Source organism: Manis pentadactyla, chromosome 11 (assembly GCF_030020395.1).
Source record: "Manis pentadactyla isolate mManPen7 chromosome 11, mManPen7.hap1, whole genome shotgun sequence".
Lineage (NCBI taxonomy): Eukaryota > Metazoa > Chordata > Mammalia > Pholidota > Manidae > Manis > Manis pentadactyla.
In genome coordinates, this window is record NC_080029.1 from 31618641 (window position 1) to 31643057 (window position 24417).

At 45.6% G+C, this 24417-nt stretch overlaps 1 protein-coding gene across 8 annotated transcripts in view; it reads right to left on the reverse strand.

Moving 5' to 3' along the window:
• The window catches only part of SMOC1 (SPARC related modular calcium binding 1), a 151165-nt gene that overhangs the window by 70640 nt on the left and 56108 nt on the right, over positions 1–24417 (reverse strand). For all 8 annotated transcript variants that reach the window (XM_036913349.2, XM_036913350.2, XM_036913351.2 and 5 more), the window contains exons 2-3: positions 8870–9035; positions 7644–7756 (exon numbers count right to left, since the gene is read on the reverse strand). In XM_036913349.2, coding sequence (XP_036769244.2) covers positions 7644–7756; positions 8870–9035 — 279 coding nt within the window. The remainder of the gene's footprint in view (positions 1–7643; positions 7757–8869; positions 9036–24417) is intronic.

Consider the following 24417-nt stretch of genomic DNA (forward strand, 5'->3'; position numbering starts at 1 on the left):
CAAAATTCTAGGACCACACAGCTTCACTGGTGAATTCTGTCACACATTCCAAAAAGATTTAATACCTACCCTTCTTGAACTCTTCCAAAACATTGAAAGGAAGGGATGCTTTCATACTCATTTCATGAGACTAGCATAACCCTGATACCAAAACCAGACAAGGGCACTGCAAAAAAAGAAAATTACAGGCCTATGTCCCTGATGAACGTAGATACAAAAACCCTCAACAAACTATTAGCAAACCAAATTCAAAAGTACACTAAAGGATCATACATAAAAAGGATCATGATCAAGTGGGATTTATTCTAGGGATGGAAGAATGGTTCAATGTCTGCCAGTCAATCAACATGACATACCTCTTTAAAAAAATTAAAGATAAAAATCATATTATCATCTCAAAAGATGCAGAAAAAGAATTGACAAAATTCAACATCCATTTATGACAAAAACTCTCAACAAAGTAGGTATAGAGAGTGCATGCCTCAACATAATAAGGTCTGTATATGACAAGCCCACAGCTAATATACCCAGTGCTGAAGAGCTGAAAGCTTTCCTCTAAGATCAGGGACAAGGATGTTACTCAGCATAGGATTGGAAGCCCTAGCCATAGCAATTAGGCATGAAAAAGAAGTAAAAGGCACCCAAACTGGAAAAGAAGAGGTAAAACTGTCACTATTTGCAGATAACATGATATATAGAAAACCCTAAAGACTCCACCAAAAACACTACTAAAACTAATAAATGAATTTGGTAAAGTTGCAGGATATAAAATTAATATACAAAAATATGTTGAGTGTCTTTATACTAATTATGAAATATCAGAAAGAGAAAACAAGAAACAAGAATACAATTCCATTTACAACTGCATAAAAAGAATAAAATACCTAGGAATGAATTTAACCAAGGAGGTGAAAGACCTGTACACTGAAGCTGTAAGACGTTGGTGAAAGAAACTGAAGAAGACACAAGTAAATAAAAAGATACTACATGCTCATGGATTAGAAGAATTAATATTGTTAAAATGTCCATACTACCCAAAGCAATCTACAGATTTAATGCAGTCTCTATCAAAATTCCAATAGCAGTTTTTCACAGAACAAGAGCACATAACTCTAAAATTTTATGAAACCACAAAGACTCTGATTAGCCAGAGCAGTCTTGAGAAAGAAGGACAAAGCTGAAGGAATCATGCTCCCAGATTTCAAACCATACCTACAAAGCTATAGCAATCAAAAAGCATGGCATTGGCATAAAAACTGACACACAGATCAGTGGAACAGAATAGATAGAAGGCCTAGAAAATAAATCCATGCATATATGGTCAATTAATTTATGACAAGGGAGGCAAAAATATACAATGGAGAAAGGATAGTGTCTGGTGTTGGGAAAACTGGACAGCTACATGCAAAAGAATGAAACTTGGTCACTGTCTTACACAATATACAAAAAACTCAAAACAGTAAAGATTTGAATGTAAGACCTGAAACTAAAAAACTTCTAGAAGAACACACAGGCAGTAAGTGCCTTGACATCCATTTTGGTGATGCTTTTTTGGATGGACTCTGAAGACAAGGGCAGCAAAAGCAAGTACAAACAAATGACACTACATTGAACTAAAAAGGTGTGCACGCAGAGGAAACCATCAGGAAAATGAAATCTAATGAATCAGAGAACCTAATGAATCAGAGAAGATATTTGCAAATGATATATCTAATATGAGGCTAATATCCAAAATATATAAAGAACTCATACAACTCAATAACAAACTACATGATTTTTAAATGGGAAGAGGATATGAATAGGCATTTTTCCAAAGATATAGAGATGGCCATGAAAAGATGCTCAACATCACTAATCATCACGGAAATGCAAATCAAAACTACAACGAGACACCACCTTACTCCTGTCAAAGTGGTTATTATCAAAAAGGCAAGAAGTAACAAGGGCTGGCAAGGATGTGGAAAAAAGGGAGCCCTCCTATACTGTTGGTGGGAATGTCAGTAGGTGCAGCCACTATGGAAAGCAGTATGGAGGTTCCTCAAAATAATTGAAAATAGATCTATTAAATAATCTAGCAATTCCACTTTTGGGTATCTAGCCAAAGAAAATGAAACCACTAATTCAAAAAGATATATGCACCCCCTATGTTCACTGCAGCATTATTTACAATGGCCAATATATGGAAACAACCTGAGTGTCCATTGATGGATGAAGGGATAAAGAAGATGTGGTGCATACTTACAATGGAAGACTACTCAGCCATAAAAAAGAATGAAATCTTGTCATTTGCAAAAACATGGATAGACTTTGAGAGTATTGCTCAGTGAAATAAGTCAGAGAAAGAAAAACTGCATAATTTCACTTATATGTAGAAGCTAAATAAGAAAACAAATAAAACAAAACAAAACCTAGACTCATAGATACAGAGAACAGATTGGTGGTTGCCAGAGGGGTAGAGGGATAGAGGCAGGGGTACAAAATGAGTGAAGGGGATCAAGAAATACGAACTTCTAGTTATAAAATAAACATTAATCATGGGGCTGTGATGTATAGCATGGGATATACAGTCAATAATATTGTATTAACTTGGTATGGTGACAGATGGTAACTAGACTTACTGAGGTGATCATTTTGCAATGTATATATACTAAGGTCAAATTTCTGTGCTGTATATCTGAAACTAATAAAATACTGTTTGTTAATTATAGTTCAATTAAATATAATTTTTAAAATATGATGGAGAGTTATATATAATTAATCTGCAATCTGGAATATAATTAAAGAAAATAAAAGGATATAAGGTATTATACAATTTTGTCCTAAATAATGATAAGTAAACACGAAGAAAAAAACTAGAGGATTATAGATTTAACTGTTGCTATTTCAAGGAGATGAAGTTACTGCAGTTACCTTTCTGTCTATGTACTTCTGTATCATCATATTTTTATTTCATAAACAAACTACATACAATTTACCAAAAAAAGAAAATATTTCTTTTTAACTTTTGATTAATTAAGTCTCTAAATAAATACATACACATGCTATGTAAAAAAAGCCTCTCCAGCACAGCACTTTACTAGCTGCCTAGTGTGGCTATGTCATAATTTGTGTAAGCAGTTCTCTATTATTGGATAGTTAGATTGTTTCCAAGTTTTTACTACTATAGGCAGAACTCAGATGGGAATCCTTGTGGGTAAATATTTGCACATATTCTTAATTATCTACTTGGAATAAATTCCTAGGAGTAGAATTGCAGGCTCAAGATGTGGACATAATTAAGGACTTTTGACATATATTGCAAAATTATCCCATAAAATGTCAGTGCCAATTTACTTTCCCAACTGCAATGTGGGGGTGGCCTTTCCCTTCACTCAAGCCTGAATATTACTCTCTGTTGTCCAGTTCTTAACAATTTGATAAGAAAGGGACACATCATTATTTGTAGTTGTATTTCTTTAATTATTAACATCATTCACATCCAGTTACTGGCTATTTGTTATTTGTTATTATTGTGTGACCTGCTGGTTGACATCTCTTCCCACTTTTCTTTCTGGTTTGTAAGAGTTCTTTATATGTTAGCCTTTTATCAAGCTAATATATGTCATTTGCCTTTTAACTTTGTTTAAGGTGTTTCTTTATATTCAGAAATTTTAAATGTGTAGGTATTTTCTCAGCAATAAAATTTAATGTTCCAAAATTACTCAGAATTCTAATTACTGATTTATAAATGGGCATTTGAAATATAACCTCTTGTACATATATGTATGGTCTTCTATACAAGTTACTTTATCATATTTTCATAACTCTTCCACATGTAAGCTACTTAAAGGCACGAGTCTTGACATTTCTTGAGTCCCCCACAGCAATCAGCACACAGTCCAGAACTCCAGATTGTCTGAGATGAAAAAATATTGCTGAAATTTGCTTTGAAACCATCAATTTGGGGTGGGAGATGAAAACTGGGTAGAAATGAGACAGAATCAGTCACATGTTAATTATTGCTGAAGCTGGGCGATGGGTGCATGGAGTTCACTATACTATTATTTCTGCTTTCTGTATATTTGAAAATTTCCATGATCAAAAGGATATTTTTTTAATGATTGGTCAATAGCATCAGAGAAGGGACTTCTGGAATAACAATGATGATGAAAATGAATTACATATTTATCAAGGCCACTTTTATACCATAAAAAAGTTAAGAGCACAGGCCTTGAAATTAGGCAGGCCTGGGTACAAAGTCTTCCTAGCTTAGTGACCCTGAGCCAGTTATTTAACCCTGAAACTCAGTTTCCCTTCATAAACAAGGTTATTAATAACTACCTCAAGAGGTTCCAGTGAAGGTTAATGGGTGTAAAACTCAGTGCCTAGCACTTAATAGAGTTGTCATCATTATTATTCAGTGATTCACAAGCTTGAAAAGCTCCAGCCCTCATTTCCTGCTGGTGGTTATCCAATATTTTACTATGGCTGAGATTTCAGTTAATCTGTTTGGGCACCACACAGCTGCTGGCAGAGGAGTTGGTAGAATGAATGTCAGAAATTACATTCCTGAAAGCCAGAAGAGAAAACAGATAATATAACAGCATAAGACAAAGTCCAAAGCTCTCAACCTTACTCAGCAGGTCACCACAAGAGCCTTAACTCTACCTTCCAGTGATGCAATCAAGAACAAGAGTGATGAAACTCTTGCAGCAGTGGGTCATTCCCAGTTTGACCAAATGCTGTCATCACGTGGGAGCTTGAAATAATACAATGTCTGGGTCCCACTCCCAGAATTTGATTTAATGGCCCAGGATGTGTTCTAGGTATCAAGATTTTCAGAAACTGAATGTGATCTACTGTGCATCATTCTGCTACATGAGCTGGGCTGGGACTAGGAGAGAAGAGGACAAGGGAAAACAGGGAAGAGAACAGAGATCATTGTTTCCCACATGATGCCCATTAAAACCAACCCATTCATGTGGGCCAAACCTGTGTCCCATGCCAAATAAATCCAGTCCCGTTAGAGTCCCTTCACTCCCTCCATAAACTTCAAGAACCCATCACTGTATAATAATTCACAGGGCTAAAATATGTTAATAACACCCGGATGCGTGCATATCAATATTCTAAAGAATAGTAAAGCGATGCAGCTGGTCTCGGGGTTTTGGTCTTAAAAAACAAAGAAGTCCAGTTAAGTGACAATGGAGGTTGGGGGAGGGAGGAAAGCATTTTGTCTCATGGCCTTTTGGCAGCCTGTCAATGCAACTGAAGCACACTCGAAGAGGCAGCCTCATTTCGTGGAGTTATTGCAGTGTCTTTGATCAAGGGGAAAAACACATCCATTTCAATCACTGTAATGAGGAAGGGCTGGCTGTCTGGCTGCCTGACTGCCCACCAGGGTGAGCCAGCCTCCAGCCCGCCAACACATGGCAGTGCTTAGAGTGTCAAACAAATGAGGGGCTTCCTGACTGTCTATCCAACCTTTGCTGAACTTCAGAGGCCCCCTAGCTAGCAATTTTGCCTGGGCTAATCTGGAAGCTTGTTTCACCAGCAAACACCACCTGGCCTGGCCTGGCCTTGACAAAATAAAAGCTGGCCAGCAGCTGTCTGTCCTGAAGCAGAAAACACTGCCCCCCAGAACCAGGAGGGCAGGGGGGTCAACCGTTCCATAAGCAATACACTTGGGATTACACAAACCTGGAGAAAAGGAAAAATGATTGCTGTCAACTTCACCACTTCCCTATTATCTTTACTCCAAACTAAGTTGAGAGAGGTCTGATTTTCTGCCCTATACCTGAATTCTCGGCAGTGCAGTTTCAGATATACACACAGAGATCACCTGCCATCTTTCGACTAGGATAAATAATAAATACTAAATCAGTGAGAAGGACATTCAAAAAAAGGTTTTTTTTTCCTTAAGTGACATCATCCATAGCATCTTGGGAAGACTTGAATAGTAGAATCAGAGTAGAGATGGGGATAATGATGGTAACAATGACAGAGGTTTATACAACATTTATGTTCCTAGTGTTTCAAGTATGTTCACTCATTTACTCCTCACCACAACCCTGAGAGGTGAGCTTTAGTAACACTCATTAATAATGTAATAAAGTAGTAACATAACCATATGTGTAATATAATTATTATTACTATATAAATAATAATGGAGATAACAGTCTCCTTTTACACATAAAAGTCTTGTGACCCAGAGAAGTCCAGTGACGTGCCTGAAGTGGTGGGGGCTGGGATTTTTGCCCAGGCAGTCTGGCTTCAGGAGCGCTGCACTAACCACAGCGCTGCACTAACCACAGCACTGCACTACCTTCTTCCAGTCTGTACCTCAGAGCCTCCTTTAAAGCTGCCACTTCAAAGAGCAGAGTAGGGAGGGAGGCCTCTGGAGGGCTTGGAGCTAGACAGGTCTGAGTTTGAATCCCAGCTCTGCCACTCCTTGTGCACTGTTCTTGCATCATCTGTAAATGGGGATGTTAACACCCACCTCACAGGACTGCAGTGAAGCCTAAGTGAGAAAATGAATAAAAACACCTCTCACAGGGTGGGTAGCCAAGGTCGGTTTAATCCAGTGGCTGAACATTTGAATCAGCTGAGAATTTTAAAAAATGTGATGCCCAGTCCCTATCCCACCACCCCTCCACATTTTCACCCCAAGAGGCAGTCGGCCTGAAATCAGCAATCCCTAGGCCCAGCCCCAGAACAAAACCTGAAACCCATGGGACCAAAGGCCAGCCTACACCCTTTGCCCCACTGATTCAGAGCTGCTGGGAAGCTATTAAACCTCTGAAGCCTCTGTTTCCAGCCCTAAGTTAGTCGGACTCCCCCAAATGCTGCTTTATACCACAACGGCAGTCAGAGGCACCAGGACCATCCCCAACCCACTCTTGCCCGGTGGCCTTCCCCACTTTCATCCAGACAGTGCCTTCACCCAGCTACCTCCTGCTCCCCAGGCTAGGTACCCCCCTCCAGCCAAAAAGCTTTACAAAAGAGCACCAGATTGTTCCCTGCTGCCCATGTTTTAGGAATAGCATGTGCCAACATCAACATAGCCAGCATTACTTTTACACACAGCATCAACCAGAAGACCATGAAGGATGAGAGGTGGATGCCTAAAAAAGAAATATTCAAATCTGACTGCATGCATACACGTGTCCATATGTGCACATGCACACACACACACACACACACACACAGATGCTCTGAGAACCATGATATACTTTGTTCTCAAAGGGAGCGTTGCTTTGTGTGAGGACGGGGGTAGGAAGAAGGGCAGTACAGAAGGAAAGAAAGAAACACTGAAAGGAATACCGGGGTTGCCCATGGAGACTGGCAGGGCTAAGAAAAAATAATCAGCTTGCATTTGACCGAAGAGAAAAATGGAGACGGCCAGCAGGGAGGATGGGGACCAAGCAATGCCAGTTCCTGGCTTGGACTTCCATGTACCTTTTCAGGACCCACTGCCAGCTGGCAAAGTGGTGTGGTGGGCCCAGGAGGGGGAATGCAGGCACCAGAAGGCAGCACAGAGGGGTATCAAAGAGCCCTCAGCTGCTTCCCAGAAAGTGGGGCTCTGCACAGCCCTGCCGCCCTCAGGCACCGCCCCTCAGCCGCAATCCAGGAAAAGCACCTGGGAAACTTGGCCAAGTCCTCACCTGGGCAAAGGAGCCGTCCTCGCCACACTCCGGGACAAACACGGCCTCCTGGGGCTTCTTGGCCTGCTCGAGGGCCTGAGCCCGCTCCAGGCGACACTTGCTCTGGCCAGCGTCTAAAAGAGGAGAGAAACGAGTGTATTTCATACCTCACTTGGATTTCACACTAGAGCCATGGGATAAAATGGTGCCCAGTTCTAGGACTGCTGAGAGAAAACCACTCGGCCTGTGGGTGAGCCCACACACCACCAAATGGCTTTCTAAGGACGCAAGGGCAGTAGCTGGTGAGTGTGCCTGGCCTCATCTTCCTCTTAATGTTACTCTTAGAAAAGGCGGGGGGATCGTGTTTATACCAGGTTCTGTTTACTTTTTTCTCCCAAGTATCCCCAGACCCTCCCAGGGGGGTAAAAAATGTATCACTTCTATTATTTTTCACTGGGTTTATTAAAAAACATGCAAGCCCAAGGGATCCCAAAAATGTTTTATAGTACAAGAATTGCAAGTGCTTTCTTTGGAAAATCAGAGACTCTAGGGCAGCCTGCTTAGCCTCCCAAAATTCCTATAATGGCTTTGAGAAGTCCAGAAGTCACAAATTCAAATACCCACAAGGCATAGGAAAGTGATATAAATTAGACAAGTGAGCTGGGTGTGCAAAGAATGGCGTTTGGCTTGGAGACATCAGAAGGAGTGCTGAGGACGGCAGCAAACTGGAGAGCCAGCTCCCCATAAAAGGTGATAGCTCCTACTTAGCTCTCGCCGTGGATTGCCTTGTGGGAAAGAATACAGACCTAATAGTACCAGAGCTTCCATTTTTTTATGAGAAGTACAAAAATCCAGATTTTTATGTTGAATCTCCCAATTGTTAAATGTTGTCTCAAATGTTTTTAATATTTTTAAACATGTGAGCAGACCAAACAAAATACATCTGTTGGCCAACAATTTGGAATTCCTATTCAGGAGCCAACAAGAATATCTTGCCATTTTAAACATCTCCACTTACAGAAATACAAATAAATAAAATAAATAGCCCTCGCCAGATGGCAGCGCATCTCTGTAAGCCCTAGCCTGGTAGCAGTGTTTGAAAGACAGAAAAGTGCTCATTCCTTCAGGTAGACCAGGGATAGTAGCAAACCCAATGAACAGACTCATTCCAAGTTCCCCTTGTGGGAGTGCTGGGGCTGTGGTGCCCAGGAGCATCTCCTCCAGTGGAAGGAGGTGCACACACTCACCTTTGCATCTACCACGGTGTACCACACCCAGGGTCGGGTCTCTGCACTTGGCTCGCTGGTACTCACACATGGACTCATAAGACCTGCTGTCGGAGGCACAGATGGGCTTGGGTTGAGTCCTGGAGCAGTGGAGGTTGCACTGAGGGTCACGGTCACTTATAAGAAACTAGGTTGGAAAAAAGTGAGAGTATATAGGTTACTTATGCAAGAAAAGTAGAGGTGAGTCCATAACTTGCAATACTGGTTCTCCTTGGGGAGCAAGTCCAGAATAAACCCAAAGTTATTAAGCCCTAGAAGTGGAAGGAAACTGAACAGCCACAAACTCTAACCAAGGAAGGCATCCTGCACTCAGTAATTCACACACTGGATATCGCTAATCCACACAACCCTATGAAACAGGAACTATTTATTTTGTAGATAAGAAAACTGAAGCCTAGGGAGAGGCAACTTGAACAATGTTCCATTGCTATAAGGGGTGAATCCAAACTGTATCAGTCAGAAGTCATATCAAAGCTTTCACCACTGGGACACTCATCTTCTTTGTCCATGCAGATAGTCATGTCACCTCTATTAGAGTACTTTGCCAAATCAGGGATTACTAGCAATCTACATTCCATCTTTGGAAAGCTTTATTTATAGGAAAGTAGTATTGAGATCCAAATCTATCACCCTTCAATATCTGCCCACAGCCCTCGAGGCAGAATACAGGTTAAGTGACTTTTCATTAGAAAGGGATTTCCTGATTTAAAATAATACTAGTAATCAGGTTGGGAAATGTTGATAAACTGGTTTCTTTACTACAGGACTTCTCAGACACCTTTGGTACATTCTTATGCACGGTGATACAGTAAATTAAAGGCAGCTACAGATTATTTGCTACTCTTTCCATTGAGCTAATTTCCTCCTCTTGAATCTGGACTGACTTTAGTAGCTTGCTTAACCAATAAAATGCTGTACAAGTGATGCTTTTGGGCTCCTGACAAAGGAGTGAACTCCTGAAGTTTTACAGCTTCCTGCCAGTCCTCTTGTAACACTCTGGGAAAACCAGCTGCCATGTAAGGAGCCCAAAACTCTGAGACTACCATGCCAAAAGGAAGCCTAAGCTAGCATGTGGCAAAACTACGTACTGAGAGAAATGCCTAACAGACCCAGGCACAGAGACATGTGAGTAAAGAAGCCTTCAGATGATTCTATCCCCAACTATCATCTGACTGCAACTACCAGATGAAATAAGTAATTGCATGAGAAACCCCAAGTGCGAACCTCCCAGCTGAGCCAAATCAACCCACATAACTGTAAGAGATAATAATGAATTATTGTCTTAAGCCATTTTGTTTTGTGGCAGTTACACAGCAATAGATAACCAGATCAAGGGGCATGTGTGGTGATGCATCTCCCAAACCTATTTGACCATGAACCCCTTTATCAGTGAACTCCTGTTAACAAGTACAGAGTACAGTTGGAAAACAATAATTGGACCATACAATCCATGAGCTTCTGCTGAACGATCCCCAATTAGACTGCATGGGCCTTGAGAGCTGAATCTATGCTTATCCACCCCTCCATAGCAGCGCTGGAGCACACTGAAGGCTCTTTATCAGTATGAACTGAGAATGAGTGCCCCACAGTGAGGAATGGCAATGTCGTGAGCCCACGTCTGGCCATCAGTGATGCTACAGTTGCCTGAATAGTCACACCAAGCTCATAGGGCTTAAGGAAGATGTAAATACAACCTTTGTTTCAGATGTATCTGCAGCCCCTTTGTATGAAGCAAACTGATAAGAACTTGTTAACCCTTCTCCAGAAGAGCAGGAGGCCTGAGGACAGTACCACTCCCTCCATGGGAGCACTGGGAACACACGCTCCTTACTGGCCAAATTCCAAGAGTCTGAGCCTGTCGGTGAGTAGACTGCCTCCCAGCTGCAAAATCAGCCTCTCCTCCTATCACCCTGACCTCATGCCCGGGTGCCAGCTGCTCAGCACAGGGAGAGAGCAGCTGAGAGCTGAGACAGCTACCCAGGCTGTGTCAGGATAGAGACTGCAACTTGTCCTCTCCAGACGCTCTGGGTTCCCACACTTACAGGTTCAACCTGAGTCCTGCCCAAAGCCCAAAGGAAACTGTCCTGTTAGTGTCTCACGGTAGAGTCTAGTGTTCTAGGATAAATCAATAATACAGTGAGACGTACCCTGGAGGAAGCCCACTGCCTCCCCGGCTGCCACACAGAGGAGAGAGGAGCTTGAGCTGACAGTTCAACGGGAGGGGGCAGTGTCGGTCACACCACCCTGCACAGGATCCCGGCCTCCACTCCCCTCAGGTTGTCCTTGCTCAGAACCCTTGAGTGGGGTTCCACTCACTGCCCTTGGGGACCTTCACATGGTCTCCCGGTCTCCTGGGCCTGGCAGAATCTGCCCCGGGGCCCCCGCTCTGACCTCAGTTCTTGCTGCTTTGTCAGACTGCTCACTGCCTGGCTCAGCACTGGTGGGGCACACTGGCCCACCTTCCATTTCCCTAAGGAGCTACAATTGGCCCTACCTCCAGGCCTCTGAACACACCTTCTCCCTTACTTCCCACCCCCGTTCAGATTTCAGGAGGATTTCCCTTCTCATCAAGGAGGCTGTCCCTGACTCACAGGTGATGACAGATCCCACTGTAATGACTTCTCACATCCCACTTTTCCTTCATGGCACTTAACACAGTTTTTTATGGTGAATTAATATACATGAAACAATTAACAATGGAATCCCCCACTGAGAGTCCCACAAACACAAGGGTGGTATCTATTTTGCCTGTGAATACAATGCTGGGGTGCTCGGTCATCTGTGAGATGATGCATCCTTGTAGGGGCATTTCCAGCAGGGCATTACCTGGTTGATGTGACAAGCCTGGCCTCCCGTGCTCCTGCTCCCCACCACCCCCCTTCCCAACCCCCGCATGCTGAGCTCTCCCCCTCCCTCCTGCATTGCAAGGTGGGCAAAGGCCATCCACAGCTTCCTCCCCTAGCTCCACCTCAGAACTGAAGTTTTCTCTGAGGCTGGGAGATGGGTCTTTTCTCTCCTTCTGCCACCCCCTCACCCCCCGGCCCCTCTGCCACTACAGCCTTCTAGCCTACAACACACTGCATTAGGGAAAACTCCAAACCCAAGGTCCAGTTGAACAAGGCAGGTTTGGGAGGCCCTGGGCACAGGCGCCTGGATGGGCACAGGACACAGGTGGCTGCCATGAGCGAAGCTGGCCTCAGCAGGATCTCTTCCTCCGTTTGTATGGCTCCTTCAGTCCTGTTCCTAATCTGCCTGCAGCCTAGAAATGCAACCAGACTGGCTCTGAAATTCTGCTTGGTGGGCAGCAGACACCAGGCCAGGGGATGGGATCACCACCTTCACACCCAGGCTTCCAGGCCAGCCAGAGCCTCAAGGCCGTCCAGAGCAAGTCAAGGCACTGCTGTTACCATGTTACTCTCTCCCCCTCTGTGGACGCATGTGTTACTTACTTGAAGTAAAACCCTGTTTTTAAGACCCACTTTGTTTGGTTATTTTGCTATGTGAATCAGCAGGCGCCAAGGAACAGCACGGCCTTTGTTCTCATGATCTCACAAGGACAGAACTATCTGTGCCTCCTAATGCCTGTGAAAACCAAGGACCTCTTCCTTGGTCACAGAGGGATTTGGTAGCCAGACTTTAAGTCTGAAGAGTAACAGTAATAGAGCTGATGATTCGACGTTACTTATGGTAATGTCAACTTAATCTAATCTTCACCATAACCCCATAATGCAGGGTATGTTACAATCCTCATTTTACAGATGAGGAGACTAAAGCCCAGAGAAGTTAGGTGACTTCTTCAAGGTTAAACGGCATGTGCTTGTCAGTGCTGGGATTGACACTCCTGGCCTGGCTCCAGAGACGTGGCTTCTAACCACTACACTGCCTTCTGTTATTACAGAGGAATGCTGCAAATAGAAACTCTGACCCAATTGCTAAACTAGACTTGCAAAGTGAAAAACTGCTTACTAAGAGCCTACTATGTGCCAGATACCATTGCTAAAGATCCAGACAAGACAGGCCTGCCCCCTGGGCACTTTAAGCCTCCTGTGAGAAGCCCTTCACAGGGCTCCTACTCACCTTGAAAATATCAGGAATCAAGGAAGACAAAGTTTCTTTTCAAACTCAAGGAGGCAGCCTTGCTGCCTCCTCCTCAGCTCACAGGAGAGCTGCGGGCGTCACCATGGCATTGAACTGCAGGCCATAAATTGGGTTTGGAAATGGTTGCTCTGGACCAACAGAGACACCAGAGCAGCTGTGCCTGAGCCCAGCTTAATAACTAGGGGAGCACTCTGTCTACAAGACAGACAGGTTAAAGAGCTTCAGCAGAAGCCCCAACACACAGAGATCCTTCCTGGCTTCTGAAGAGCTCCCAAAAGGTTCCATCTAGAAATTACTGGTCCCTGAGGCCAAGTATAAAATTATGAGACAGCACGGGGCCTTTGCTAAAGACTATCTTCAATTGTCTATGGTGTCTCATTTTAATGTTTTAGGAACTGTGTGTGTTTGTGGTTGTTTTCAAAACAGGGCAATGAGTGCCATAAAGAAGAGTTTTAATAGGATGACCATGTCCTACTAGGACCCCCCAAACCTCCAGGGCCCTGAGTGGGTTACTTCAGGTCCACACGCCTCCTATTTAGTCATCCCTCCCTCGCCTCTTGCACTCACCCAGCGAGCCTGGCACCGCCTCAGGTGTGGGAGGCAGAACACAACTAGCAGAGCACTGCCCTCATTGAGCTTGCATTCTGGGGTGGAGACAACAAGAGAGCCAACACTGGTCATATAGCAAGGGGGCAGGGACTGCAGGGCCATGAGAGGATTTAATCCTAGAGACTCTGCAATGCTACAAAGCCACATGGTCCAATAGAATTTTCTGGAGTGACAGACATGGTCTATATCTGTGCTGTCCAATATGGTAGCCACAAACCACATGTGGCTATTAAGCACTACAATATAGTTAATGCAATTGAGGAACTACATTTTTAGTTGCATTTAATTTTAGTTAAATTTGCATAGCCTCATGTGGCTAGTGGCTACCATGTTCAAGAACACAGCTATAGAGGGGAGAAGCTCCTGCTCACCTCTCACTGGAGTTTCTCCCGGCTGAGCCAAGCTAAGACTGAATGTGGACCCAAAGAAAGAGGCAGTTCCTGAGATTAATTTCCACATTTTAAAACTGGACATCAGTTCATTACCATGGGTCAATAGCAGGATGTCCCAGGAGTTCATCACAATCCACCTGAAGTCAAAAAGGTGGCTTTTTGCTCTCTTCAGCTGGAATCCGGAGCACTAGTCTGTGGCGTGGGTCAGTTCCCCAAGCACACAGACAAAACTCAGGCTGTGAGTCACCCTGCTGGGACCGGAACCTCCTTGGGCCACAGAAGTCTGTTGTGGGCATCAGAGCAACTACGGTTGATGGAAATTTTTGGTGTTGGGTAGAGGCAAGCAGTCTCCCTAACTGGGCAAATGCTGAACCATTTCCCTCTGGGCGTGATACAATATTTCCATAAAAATCCTCGCATACATTCCCTTCCTTCTTCCTAACCAAAAGACAACAAAAACAAAATAATTATGTTAAATGTGATTGTGAAATACAGAAACCAAACAAAAGGGGCAGGGACAATTGTGCAGTGGCAATCATCTCCTCCTCCTACCCTCTCTCCTAGGGGAGTGAATGATTCCAAAGCAAACACATCGCATTTTGTGCTCTGCCCACATTCATAAAGTAGGACAAGCACTTGAAATACATATAAACAACCCATCCTTCCTACTGGAAAAGCCAGCAACCGGCTGCAGGCTGTCTTCACCACAGAAGAAATGGAAGCACATGAAATCAGTGTTGGACCAACAACGCCTTCCATCCGAAATACACACATGCTGGTCCCTGCGCTTCATCTCCAGCACAGTAGCATGCAAACCCTGCCACAGCTTCTGCTCGGGGAGACCAGGGCAAAACCACAGGCTGTGTTAGGTCTGACTGACTGCCAAGTTTCCATGACAATACAGGGAACAACGGAGGCAGCCTAAACTTCCATCTGGGATGAGACGTTCAAGTCTTTGTAATATGGAGTTGGTTTCAGACTTCACTTCTACCTGTACCACACTGACCAGTATCTAAAATCCTAAATAGGCGATTTTTCTGGTAACATGTATAGCTCCTTATTTTTTTCCACATATAGAGAGGGAGCAGGAGCCATACTAAATGATCAGGACAACGGCCCATCCACTGGGTTTGGAAGCACAAAGGCCACAATTTGGAGCAGCAAGAGGCATTCCCCTTTATGAAATCAGACTCAAAAATCACAGGCCAAACTCAACTAATTTGAAGTTTTCTTTAATAAATTCATGATAACATGCTTCAGCTACTTACTTCGAACATTTTTGCTCCACTTATCTATTGCTGCAAAACAGACCTTATACCCAAACTTAGTGGCTTCAAACAATTGATCATTTCTCTCAGCTCTGTGAGTTGACTGGGCTCAACTGAGAGATTCTTCTGCTCTGCCTGGATTCAGTGAAGGTACATTTGGCTGCATTCAGTTGTGAGCCTGGCTGGGGCTGGGACATCCCTATGACTTCATTCACTGATGCTTTAGTTCCAGTGGCTGAAATGACCAAGGTGCTTTTGGGCCCCTCTCTCCTGCAAGCTTTCCTCTCTCATCCGGGATGACTTCATTTATTCCTTTATCCCTTACCCAGCTGTTCATCTCTTTGCCACCAAATTTTCCTCCCCATTCAAGTTCAAATTCCATACTGCCACTGAAGTTATCATCCTAAAAAGAAAATGCTTCCACATTTAAAATATCACCATTAGCTCCTTTGGAGCTCCTGCTGTGCTGAGTTCAGACTTCAATCAAAATCCTCAATGTACTGCATTATCATTGATGTGCTTACACATCTGTAAAAGACTGTCTTGTTTCTCTTTATATACATGGGGCCTAACACAGTGCCTGGTATAAAGCGGTTGTTTAATACATGTTTGAAGAAGGGGTGACTATAAAACCTTACCTAAAATATACCCTGGATAAGAAGCTTCTTTTCCTATCACTTACTGTGCAAAGAAATAGCATTCATCCAACCACCACAGAAAGCTTAGGCAAGCTCTCAAATGCATAGAGTAATGTAAGCTCTTTGTTCTCTTTTTCCTTTTAAGGAACATCTACTAGATAAGGAAAGCCATACATTAAACACAGGATTTTTCCCTTGAATTAAAGGAAAAGAAATCCCTAAGTCTGAAGAGAATGTATGTCTCAGAGTGGCAGAGACACTACCCATACACCCACGGCAGATATCACTAAGTGACCATGGAACTCATTCCATGAGACTGGCCTTGGCCTGAGAATCCTCCTCACACAGCCCTCCCAAAAGCCTTCCCACCACCCCAACGATAACTCAGCTCACCCAGAAGTCAGGCAGTAATCTGAGAGGCCCAGGGTTGCTGAGCCTGAAATGAGTGAATGTCAAGGTAGAAAATTTTGATAATTTAACAACCAATGTGGTTAACACTCTGGTTTTTCTTGTAGCTACCATATGCATGCACTTGGGTAAGAGCAAAAGCCAGATGATAAATGAATTCGCTTACAAGTCAGATTTTTGACACCCATAATTCATGTTTCCACAGAATTAAAGTTGTAAATAGTGGTGAGTTTCCCAGGACAATGTGCAAATGCCTACTTGGAAGAAATGGGAAGGCAGATGATTACCTGTATGCCTGCTGGGTAGGTCATAGGCACCTTAAAGTAAAGGCCCCTAACTCCTGGGCCCCATGCTGGGTAGAAGCGGCCAGTCCCCTGAGCTGTTCCTTCCTGCCTCAGGCCTTGGCATGAGCTGGCCCTTCTCCCTAGACTGTGCATCTACCTCCTAACCCCTCTTCATCCTGCCAATCTCAGTGCAAATGCTGCTTCCTTGGGGCATTTGACTTCCCAAGAAGACCAGGGTCCTGCCATGAGCCTCCTTAATACCCTCTACTTTCCCTGTGGCCTGGGTCACAATTGTAATCAAATAACCAGTCATTTAATTATGTGTCTTGCCCATCCTCCCTATTAAGCTGTAAGCTCCCTGCAGGCAGGATCCAAGATCTGGGTACCACAATGCTGGATTCCTAGTGCCCAGCAGGGTCCTTGCCCAAACTGGGCTTGATAAATATTGACTGAATTAATGAGGAGGCTGGGACCCATCCAGGGAAGCAGCAGAGTGCACCTTCAAATCTGACTCAGTAGGCCCAGGTTCTTCCTACCACCACACTGCCTCCTTCAATACAGGAGGGGGATTGCTGAGCCCCAGAGGCTGGCCAAGGGGCAGTGGGGGCTCAGCAGCAGTGGCCCCTTGGCGAACAGGCAAGGAGAAGGGCTCTGCGGGTACAGGGAGCTTTCCTAAGGGAGGCATATTTTTCCTGCTGTATTTGTAAGTCAAAGTCCAGTTCAAGTTTTTAAAACTCAGGCACTATAAAAGCATTTCTTGGAGGTAAATCTGCTATTGAAAGGAGAAAAAAGCTGCTCCTGGAGCCAGTGCCTGGAACAAAAAGTAGAGAAGCACATTCCAGACGTCCAGCTGCAGCTCAGTCTCTTCCTCTCCAACTAGCGACTGTCCGCCTCTTGCCACTTGCTTCGCCATCTGCAAAACCACACTTTGGCCTTTTCCTCCAGGGCCTGGGCCCACACCTTTGGGAATGAAGAGCAGTTGCACGTTAAAACGCCACTCGCCAATCCATCATCGGCATGGAAACCCACATCCCTATTTCTGCCAGCTCGCCCTCACCCTTCCCTGACCCCAGAGCCACCGCATTTACACAGGTGCAAAGGAAGGCCCCGATCAGGGCCGGCTTCAGGGCCGGACTGAGAAGATGGAGGAGGGGAGATAAGGGAGGTCAAAGGGAAGGGAGGTCTGCGGCTATGGCGGCGTCTGCTCTTCTTCGGCACCTCACTGCGGGGCCTGACAACAGCAAGCCCCGATTAAAGGGCTTTTCACGCTGCTGAGGGAAAGCAGACACCCCCCTCCAGCTGTTCCACAGCTGGAACCACTTCTGTTGTTTTAGCCAGGAGAGGCCTGACCTTCGTCACCCCATCCCCGCCCCCTCCCCAAGGGAGGAATTTAGTGGTCACCCCAGCCTGTCCACCCCGCTTCCCTCCTCCACTGGCCCCCCACAGCCATGGGGATGACTGGCCAGAACCAGGGGGGAAGGTCATCTTACGCAGGTCCGTAGTGGGGAGAAGAGGGGAGGGAAGGGCAGTGGGCCTGACCAGCACCTGAGAGGCTGGGTGGGAAAGGGCATGGGTGGGACTGAGAGGTGGGGCCGACTCAGCCCTCAACCCACATGCCCGGCCCCACCCCCAGCCGGGCCCCAGTGCCCGTCTGTCAGAAAGGCGGGTGCGGGTGAGGTGGGATTAGGTCCCAGGCCATCACATTTCCAAAATATAAGCATTATTAGTGACAGGAGTCAGACTCAAAAATCTACATGCTGTATGATTCCGTTTATATGACCGTGGAAAAGGTAAAACTGTACAGATAGAAACCAGACCATGATTGCCAGGGGTTGGAGGTAGAGGGAGAAACGTAAGAGAAGGGGGACAAGGGTAGAAATATTCTCTATCTTGATTATGGTGGTGGAATTGTAAAATCCACCATAATTTTATAGATTTGTTAAAAATCATAAAAGTGTGTATTACCTAAAAAGGTGAAGTGTACTGCATGTAAATCATACCTCAATGAAATGAAAAAGAGAAAAGCATAAAACTAAAGAAAATAATTCCAAATGATGTTTTTTTTGAAGAGCATATCAGACCTCCCATAGGTACTCAGAGAGGTTTCTGGAGCTTTCTCTGCCCACCCCCTTCAATTACCAAGCATCATGCTAGGTGCATCAGGGGTTATGAAAATAAACAAGAACAAAGGCCCTGCCCCTAAAAGCTGAGCAAAGACTGACATGTGTACAGCTAACTCTCTAGGGACTACATTTCAAAAGCAGCAACCAGCAAGCAAAGCCTCAGTCACAGACAAAAGGACAGAATATTTGCAAATGGGATGCCAGGAAGTCCAAGAGGCGAGGTGGCTAACTCTTTAAAAGAGAGAGAGAGGAAAGGAGAGGAGAGGAGAGGAGGAAGGGGAGGGAGGGGAGGGGAAAGCAGAGAAGAAGAAGAAAAGGGAAGGGAAGGGAAAGGGAGGGAAAGGGAGGGGAGGGGAGGGGAGGGGAGGGGAGGGAAGAAAAAAGTCACCCTTTCAGCAGAGAATTACTGAGCACCTATAGTGCCCCAGGGCCGTGCTGAGTGCTGGGGACACAGCAGCTGACCCTATGTTCTGTGGGGTCAGAGTGAGAGGGCAATGCAGACTAGAAGGATCCAGGAGGACCTCTCAGAGAGGGGGCCGTAGGCTAGGAGCTAAGGAATTTCCACAGACAGGACGGGCTGCCCAAAGGGCATCCTAAGCAACAGCTACAGGTATACAAAAGTGAAGGAGCAAATCCGTTTCAAAAAGATAGGTTAGAAATGACCATTCATGTGTGAAATAAGGCTCTAGGGCCAGGTTGAAGGTGAGATCATGGAAAGTCTTAGAAATTCCCAGTTGGAGGCCAGTGAAGGAAGTAGAAGACAAAATCAGACCGGAGCTTTAGAACTCTCTGGCAGAGGCATGAAAGCCGCGGAGAGATTGATGAGGAGGCTCTGCAGCTGAATCCAGCAGCAGGAACGGAGGACAGCGGCGAAGTCAGGCCAAGGAAGTGGCTGGGTGAGGCAGCTGGGGGAGATAAAGGCACCAAGAACCAAACAGCTCTCTGCAGGGAGGGGTGCTGCCCTGTGGGAGACGGGCTGCGGGCCCCATTACAGCCCTGCGGGACCCCGCAAGGCCAGGAAGTGAAGCTGGGATACCACAAGTACACATGTTGACCAGGAAGAGGAGGAGGACAGGTGGAGAGAAGAATATTCCTTCAGCTTATAACCCATTTAGATTTTAGCCCTCCTTGACTGCCAATGGAGCACCAGCCGTTCCATCAGACAGAAAACAGTACTTCTGTTGCCCGCTTGCAGTCCCCTGTCTCTAAACTCCAGCCAATGGATCTCGCAAAGTGACAGCGTGGAGAGTCACTTGCCCACCCACCCCCCGCCGCATCCCTCAAATTCTGCCACCAGCCTAAATAAAAACTGCTGTCACTCCAAATCAAATAAACAGACCACTCTCAGGTTCCAGTACCTAGATGTTTTTAAATTCTCTCAGCCCACTAGCAGTGGGGGGGGGAGGGGGAGGAAATAGAGGGTAAGTTGATGATTAATGAGAAGCAACAAAGCGGTCTTATATTCGGGGTGCATCCAAGAGACAGTGAGTCACAAGAGGGAATTCAGACTTGGGGTACAAAGCAGAGAGGACCTGTTTGGTGGCACCTGTTCAGCCCTTCATACCAGTGACACATATGTCTAATGCTGTAAGGATTTGCTAAATTAGCACTATCTCTCCACCTGGCAAGAGCAATTTATTCTGCCAAGGCTGGTGGCTCCCTACAAGGTTATCCTCAACACTCCCCCAGGCAAAGCCTTCCTCACTCCAGGTTTTCACTAGCTGTTACTGAGAATGGGTTTTTCTAACACATCACAGAGCGTCTTGGCGGGTGGTGACGGGGCTCAGACACTGCACACCCAGGCCCTGCCCCACAGTATTGTGTCCCTCCATCACTGGTAGGATTTTATTCCCAGTAACATGTGACATGTATTTTATAACTGGGGGAATGAGTGAGGAGACAGGTCAGGATTGGGGCTGACGACTGAGGGGATTGATCCCTATGCCCGTGGGTGCTGGGCAGTGACTGAGCTTCCCTGGCTGGAAGGACAAGTTCCCCAGACCACTTGTTTTCACAGGAGACTTGGTGAAATTCTGGGCAAAGTGGGAGGTGCAGAATCTGAAAAGTGTGTTCAAGAGATTTAAGGCCACTTTGAGAGATTCAATTTCAGGGCCTCGGTGGCAAGGAGATACAGAAATGAGGCAGGTCCTTTTCCCCACCTCTGCACGAAGCCCAGCCTTGCTGGGTTTCAACAGCGTTGCATCAACAGCCCTGGCAGCAGCTGGAGACAGTTCCGCTGGCAGACCCGGCTGTTCTCGTGACAGACACCACCAGCAGTAAGGTCCCTTTGGGTACCGAGCAGTTATGACTAGTTTGTGGGAATACTTAAGGCACCCCAAAGTAGGCGCTGGGGGGATTGCTGTCTGAGCAGATGAGGGCCCTGAGGTCATTGCAACTGGGGAGTAAATGTAAATGTGGCACCATTTTGTAAGCACAGGCAGAGAATTTGGAAATACCAGTTATGAATAGACACTAATGGGAGTGCAAGTCTACTTAACACACCGTGGAAGTCTAAACAAGCAGCCCTAAACTTAGGAAGAATTTGCAAAGACCAGTTGAGGATCCAGAGATCGATTTCTCGAATGGCAACTGCACATGGTTGTCAGGCTTCCAGGCTGGTCAACAATATGCCTCAGCAATTCATAATGTGGCTGAAATAAAGCTCCTAGCACTGGCCCAGAGTAAAGCAGGGAGTCTGAGAGGAGTGGGAGTTGGCCAGTCCCCTAATTATAAGGGCTCATCAACTGAACCTGTTGTGAGCGAAGGCCTGAGGGTGTCCTCGGTATGGACACGTGCACGCACACACACTTGGGACCACACATTCTGCCCGCAGTCACTAGACTCTAGGGTCAAGAAGGGTGAAGGAGAAAATGCTGCTAGTGAGTTACTTACAGAAACAATAGCACTGGAAGCCAGTTGTCCTCTCCTCAAGGATTTGTTCTGTGCTGTCACATGTAAGTCCTTGACACCATTTGTTCCCCAAAGGTGGTGAATAGAGACCCTATTTAGTGATTGCTCACACCACCCACGGAAGGCATGACCAGATGTTCCTGGTCTCTCCTGCAATGGGCCAGTTGTGCCAGATGAACCTCTGCAGCAGGATTCCCAGCCCCAAACCTCATACCAACAGCCCCACAGCACCCTGGCTGGTGGAGAGACACAGCGCCATTTCAGGACTGGGCTGCTTAACCCAACAGACACATTTGCATCCTGGCAGAGTCCCCTTTCTCTGGCCTTTACAAGCCCACCTCTTGGGATTCTTGGTGCAGCTGCTGTCAATTTTCTGACCCGAGAAGATGCCTGTCCACTCACAGGTTCTGCAGTGAGTCCTCAGCTTTTACCAGCTTTTACTTTTACTGACTGCTCCCCTTATCACCACAAAAGGGCCCAGAACAGCCCCACCATGGCCCACCCAAGATAACAGACTTCCACACAAAGTCTAAACATAGCCAGAAGAAGGGGCAAGAGTGTTACACCCTCCCGGCCCCTGGGAATTATTTCATGGCTCCATAGTAACTCGGTGGAGAAACTGGTATACTTTCACTGTCATGGGATTATCACGAAAGAAAATCATTTGAATGTCCATTTCATTTGGGTAAGATACTATGGCATATATATATATACATATATATAGGCTCATCTTCATATTCACTTCCACAGTGGAACAATTTACATTGACAAGGGAGATAACAGAGGAAAAAGCACTTTATCCACAGCACTTGAGGAAATCCACTCCCTTACAGCACTAAGCCCTGGGGATGAAAGCTGAGCAAGTACAGTCTAAAACAAACAGAAAAGGAAATCCTAGTCTTGCTATGTCATCAAATTATGTCGGGGCTGTGTGTGCTTAAATTGTGTGTGTCCTTTGATTGCTATTTCCACCATCATCTTGAGATTCTGCTGTACTAGTGCTGGGCTTCAGCTCACCGAACACGCCAGCATATGCATACAAGCCGGTGAATGCATACAAGCATGCGCACACAATGCCTTTAAAGTCACGTAAAGACAAAAGAGGAGTTGGCCCATGTGGGACTGCCATGTGCCACCCAAAACCTGGTGCTGTCAGACCATCTTGGGCTGAAAATCCCCACTGTGTCTCTCAGACAAGGATTAATTACTGCTGTCCAGAGCCCAGGCTCACGTCTTACTTCACACAAGTGTGAGGCTGTTCTGGGCAGGAGAGAAATCCTGTTGACCCAAACTGAGCCAAGGAAAAGTAAATAGAACCATGTCAAATTCTACAGGCAGGAATGGAAGATGAGTGGAAAGCCAAAGCAAGCCCACTCCTGGTGGAGAAAAAAATGGTTCTTCCGTTTCCAACCCTTTAAGCTCAGAGGGAAAGAGGTCTTTCTTTTAAGGATAAAAACCTGCATTTTACTTTAGGGGATCTTCTCCTTTAGTGCAGACATGCATAACCCTTACATTCAGATTTCCCTCAAGCACTGGATTAGGGGACCTGACTGAGAGGACATTTGCATTTGCACTGAGCAGCTGCGTTGTGTGGAAACAAGGCAGCGGAGGGTGGGCTGGATCTGCTCAGGAAAGCGTCCAGGGTACACCAAGCAAGCCTGCCTGCTCCCAAAGAATGGGCTTCCCGGGCTCTGTGACATGAAGTACAGGGCCCACAAAAACTAGCACCAAAGGCTTTCAAAGCATTCTCCCAAGGGCTTTCCTTGATTGGCCAAGGAAATCTTAAATAAATAAAACCAGAGCAGAATATCAAGCATATAGACATTAGATAGCTAGATAACAGACAGGTAGAGATATATATATATATATATATGTGTATATATATATATATATACATACACACACACACACGCATACTTATATGCACACATGTGATATATATATACACACACATATATGCATATGTATCTTCCTCACACTCCAGAGAGAGAGAAAGGACAAAAGACAGAAGGAAATACTCCAAAATGTTGGCAGGTCTCTAGATGGTAGGGATACAGTTGTGCTGGTTTGTTTCTCTGCACTTGTCTTTGTTCTCCAAGTTTCTGACAATAAGCATGTTTTACAGGAGTTGAGGGTGAAGCACACACAGAACTCCAAATGGATTGCCCCTTAAGACCTGCCTCTTAAGCAAAGTGACTTCCAACGATCTACCCTGGGGTGATTGCAGGATCCTCAGAGCCAACAGCCACAAGGCCAGGCAAGAAGGAGAATCTGAATCGGAGAAGCCTGCCCCGGCTTGGAGAGGAGGAAGTGGTGCCTTCCTCTGGGCTCCTTTGCCTCTGGGAGTCTGGTCAGGTTCCCTGTTCTGCATCCCAGAACTCCCTAGAGTAGGCACAGAACAACTCAGCAGGCTTCCCGTGGGTGTCACCCCTCGGCAGCGTCTGTCCGGGCAACAGTCACGCCACCACACTGTCCCCCACTTCAGCCTAGATGGCACAGCCAAGCAGTCTCCAGCCTTCTCTACTGAAGGAATTCTGAGTCTCACCAGCCAGGGTGAACTCTAATCCTCTAGTCCAAAGCAGTGTGGTGACAGGATTTGCCAGCAGCATTCAGCAGCTGTCCAAAGACCACGTATCCTGCATCAGCCATCAGCCTACAGGGTGATGACAGAGGGTGATTCAGTTGTCAATCGGGAGTGCAGGGAAGGAGAGAAAAATCTCATGGCTGCACATAAGGCCTTAAGAATAAGCATTTCTACCTTCAGGTATGGGAGCCTAGC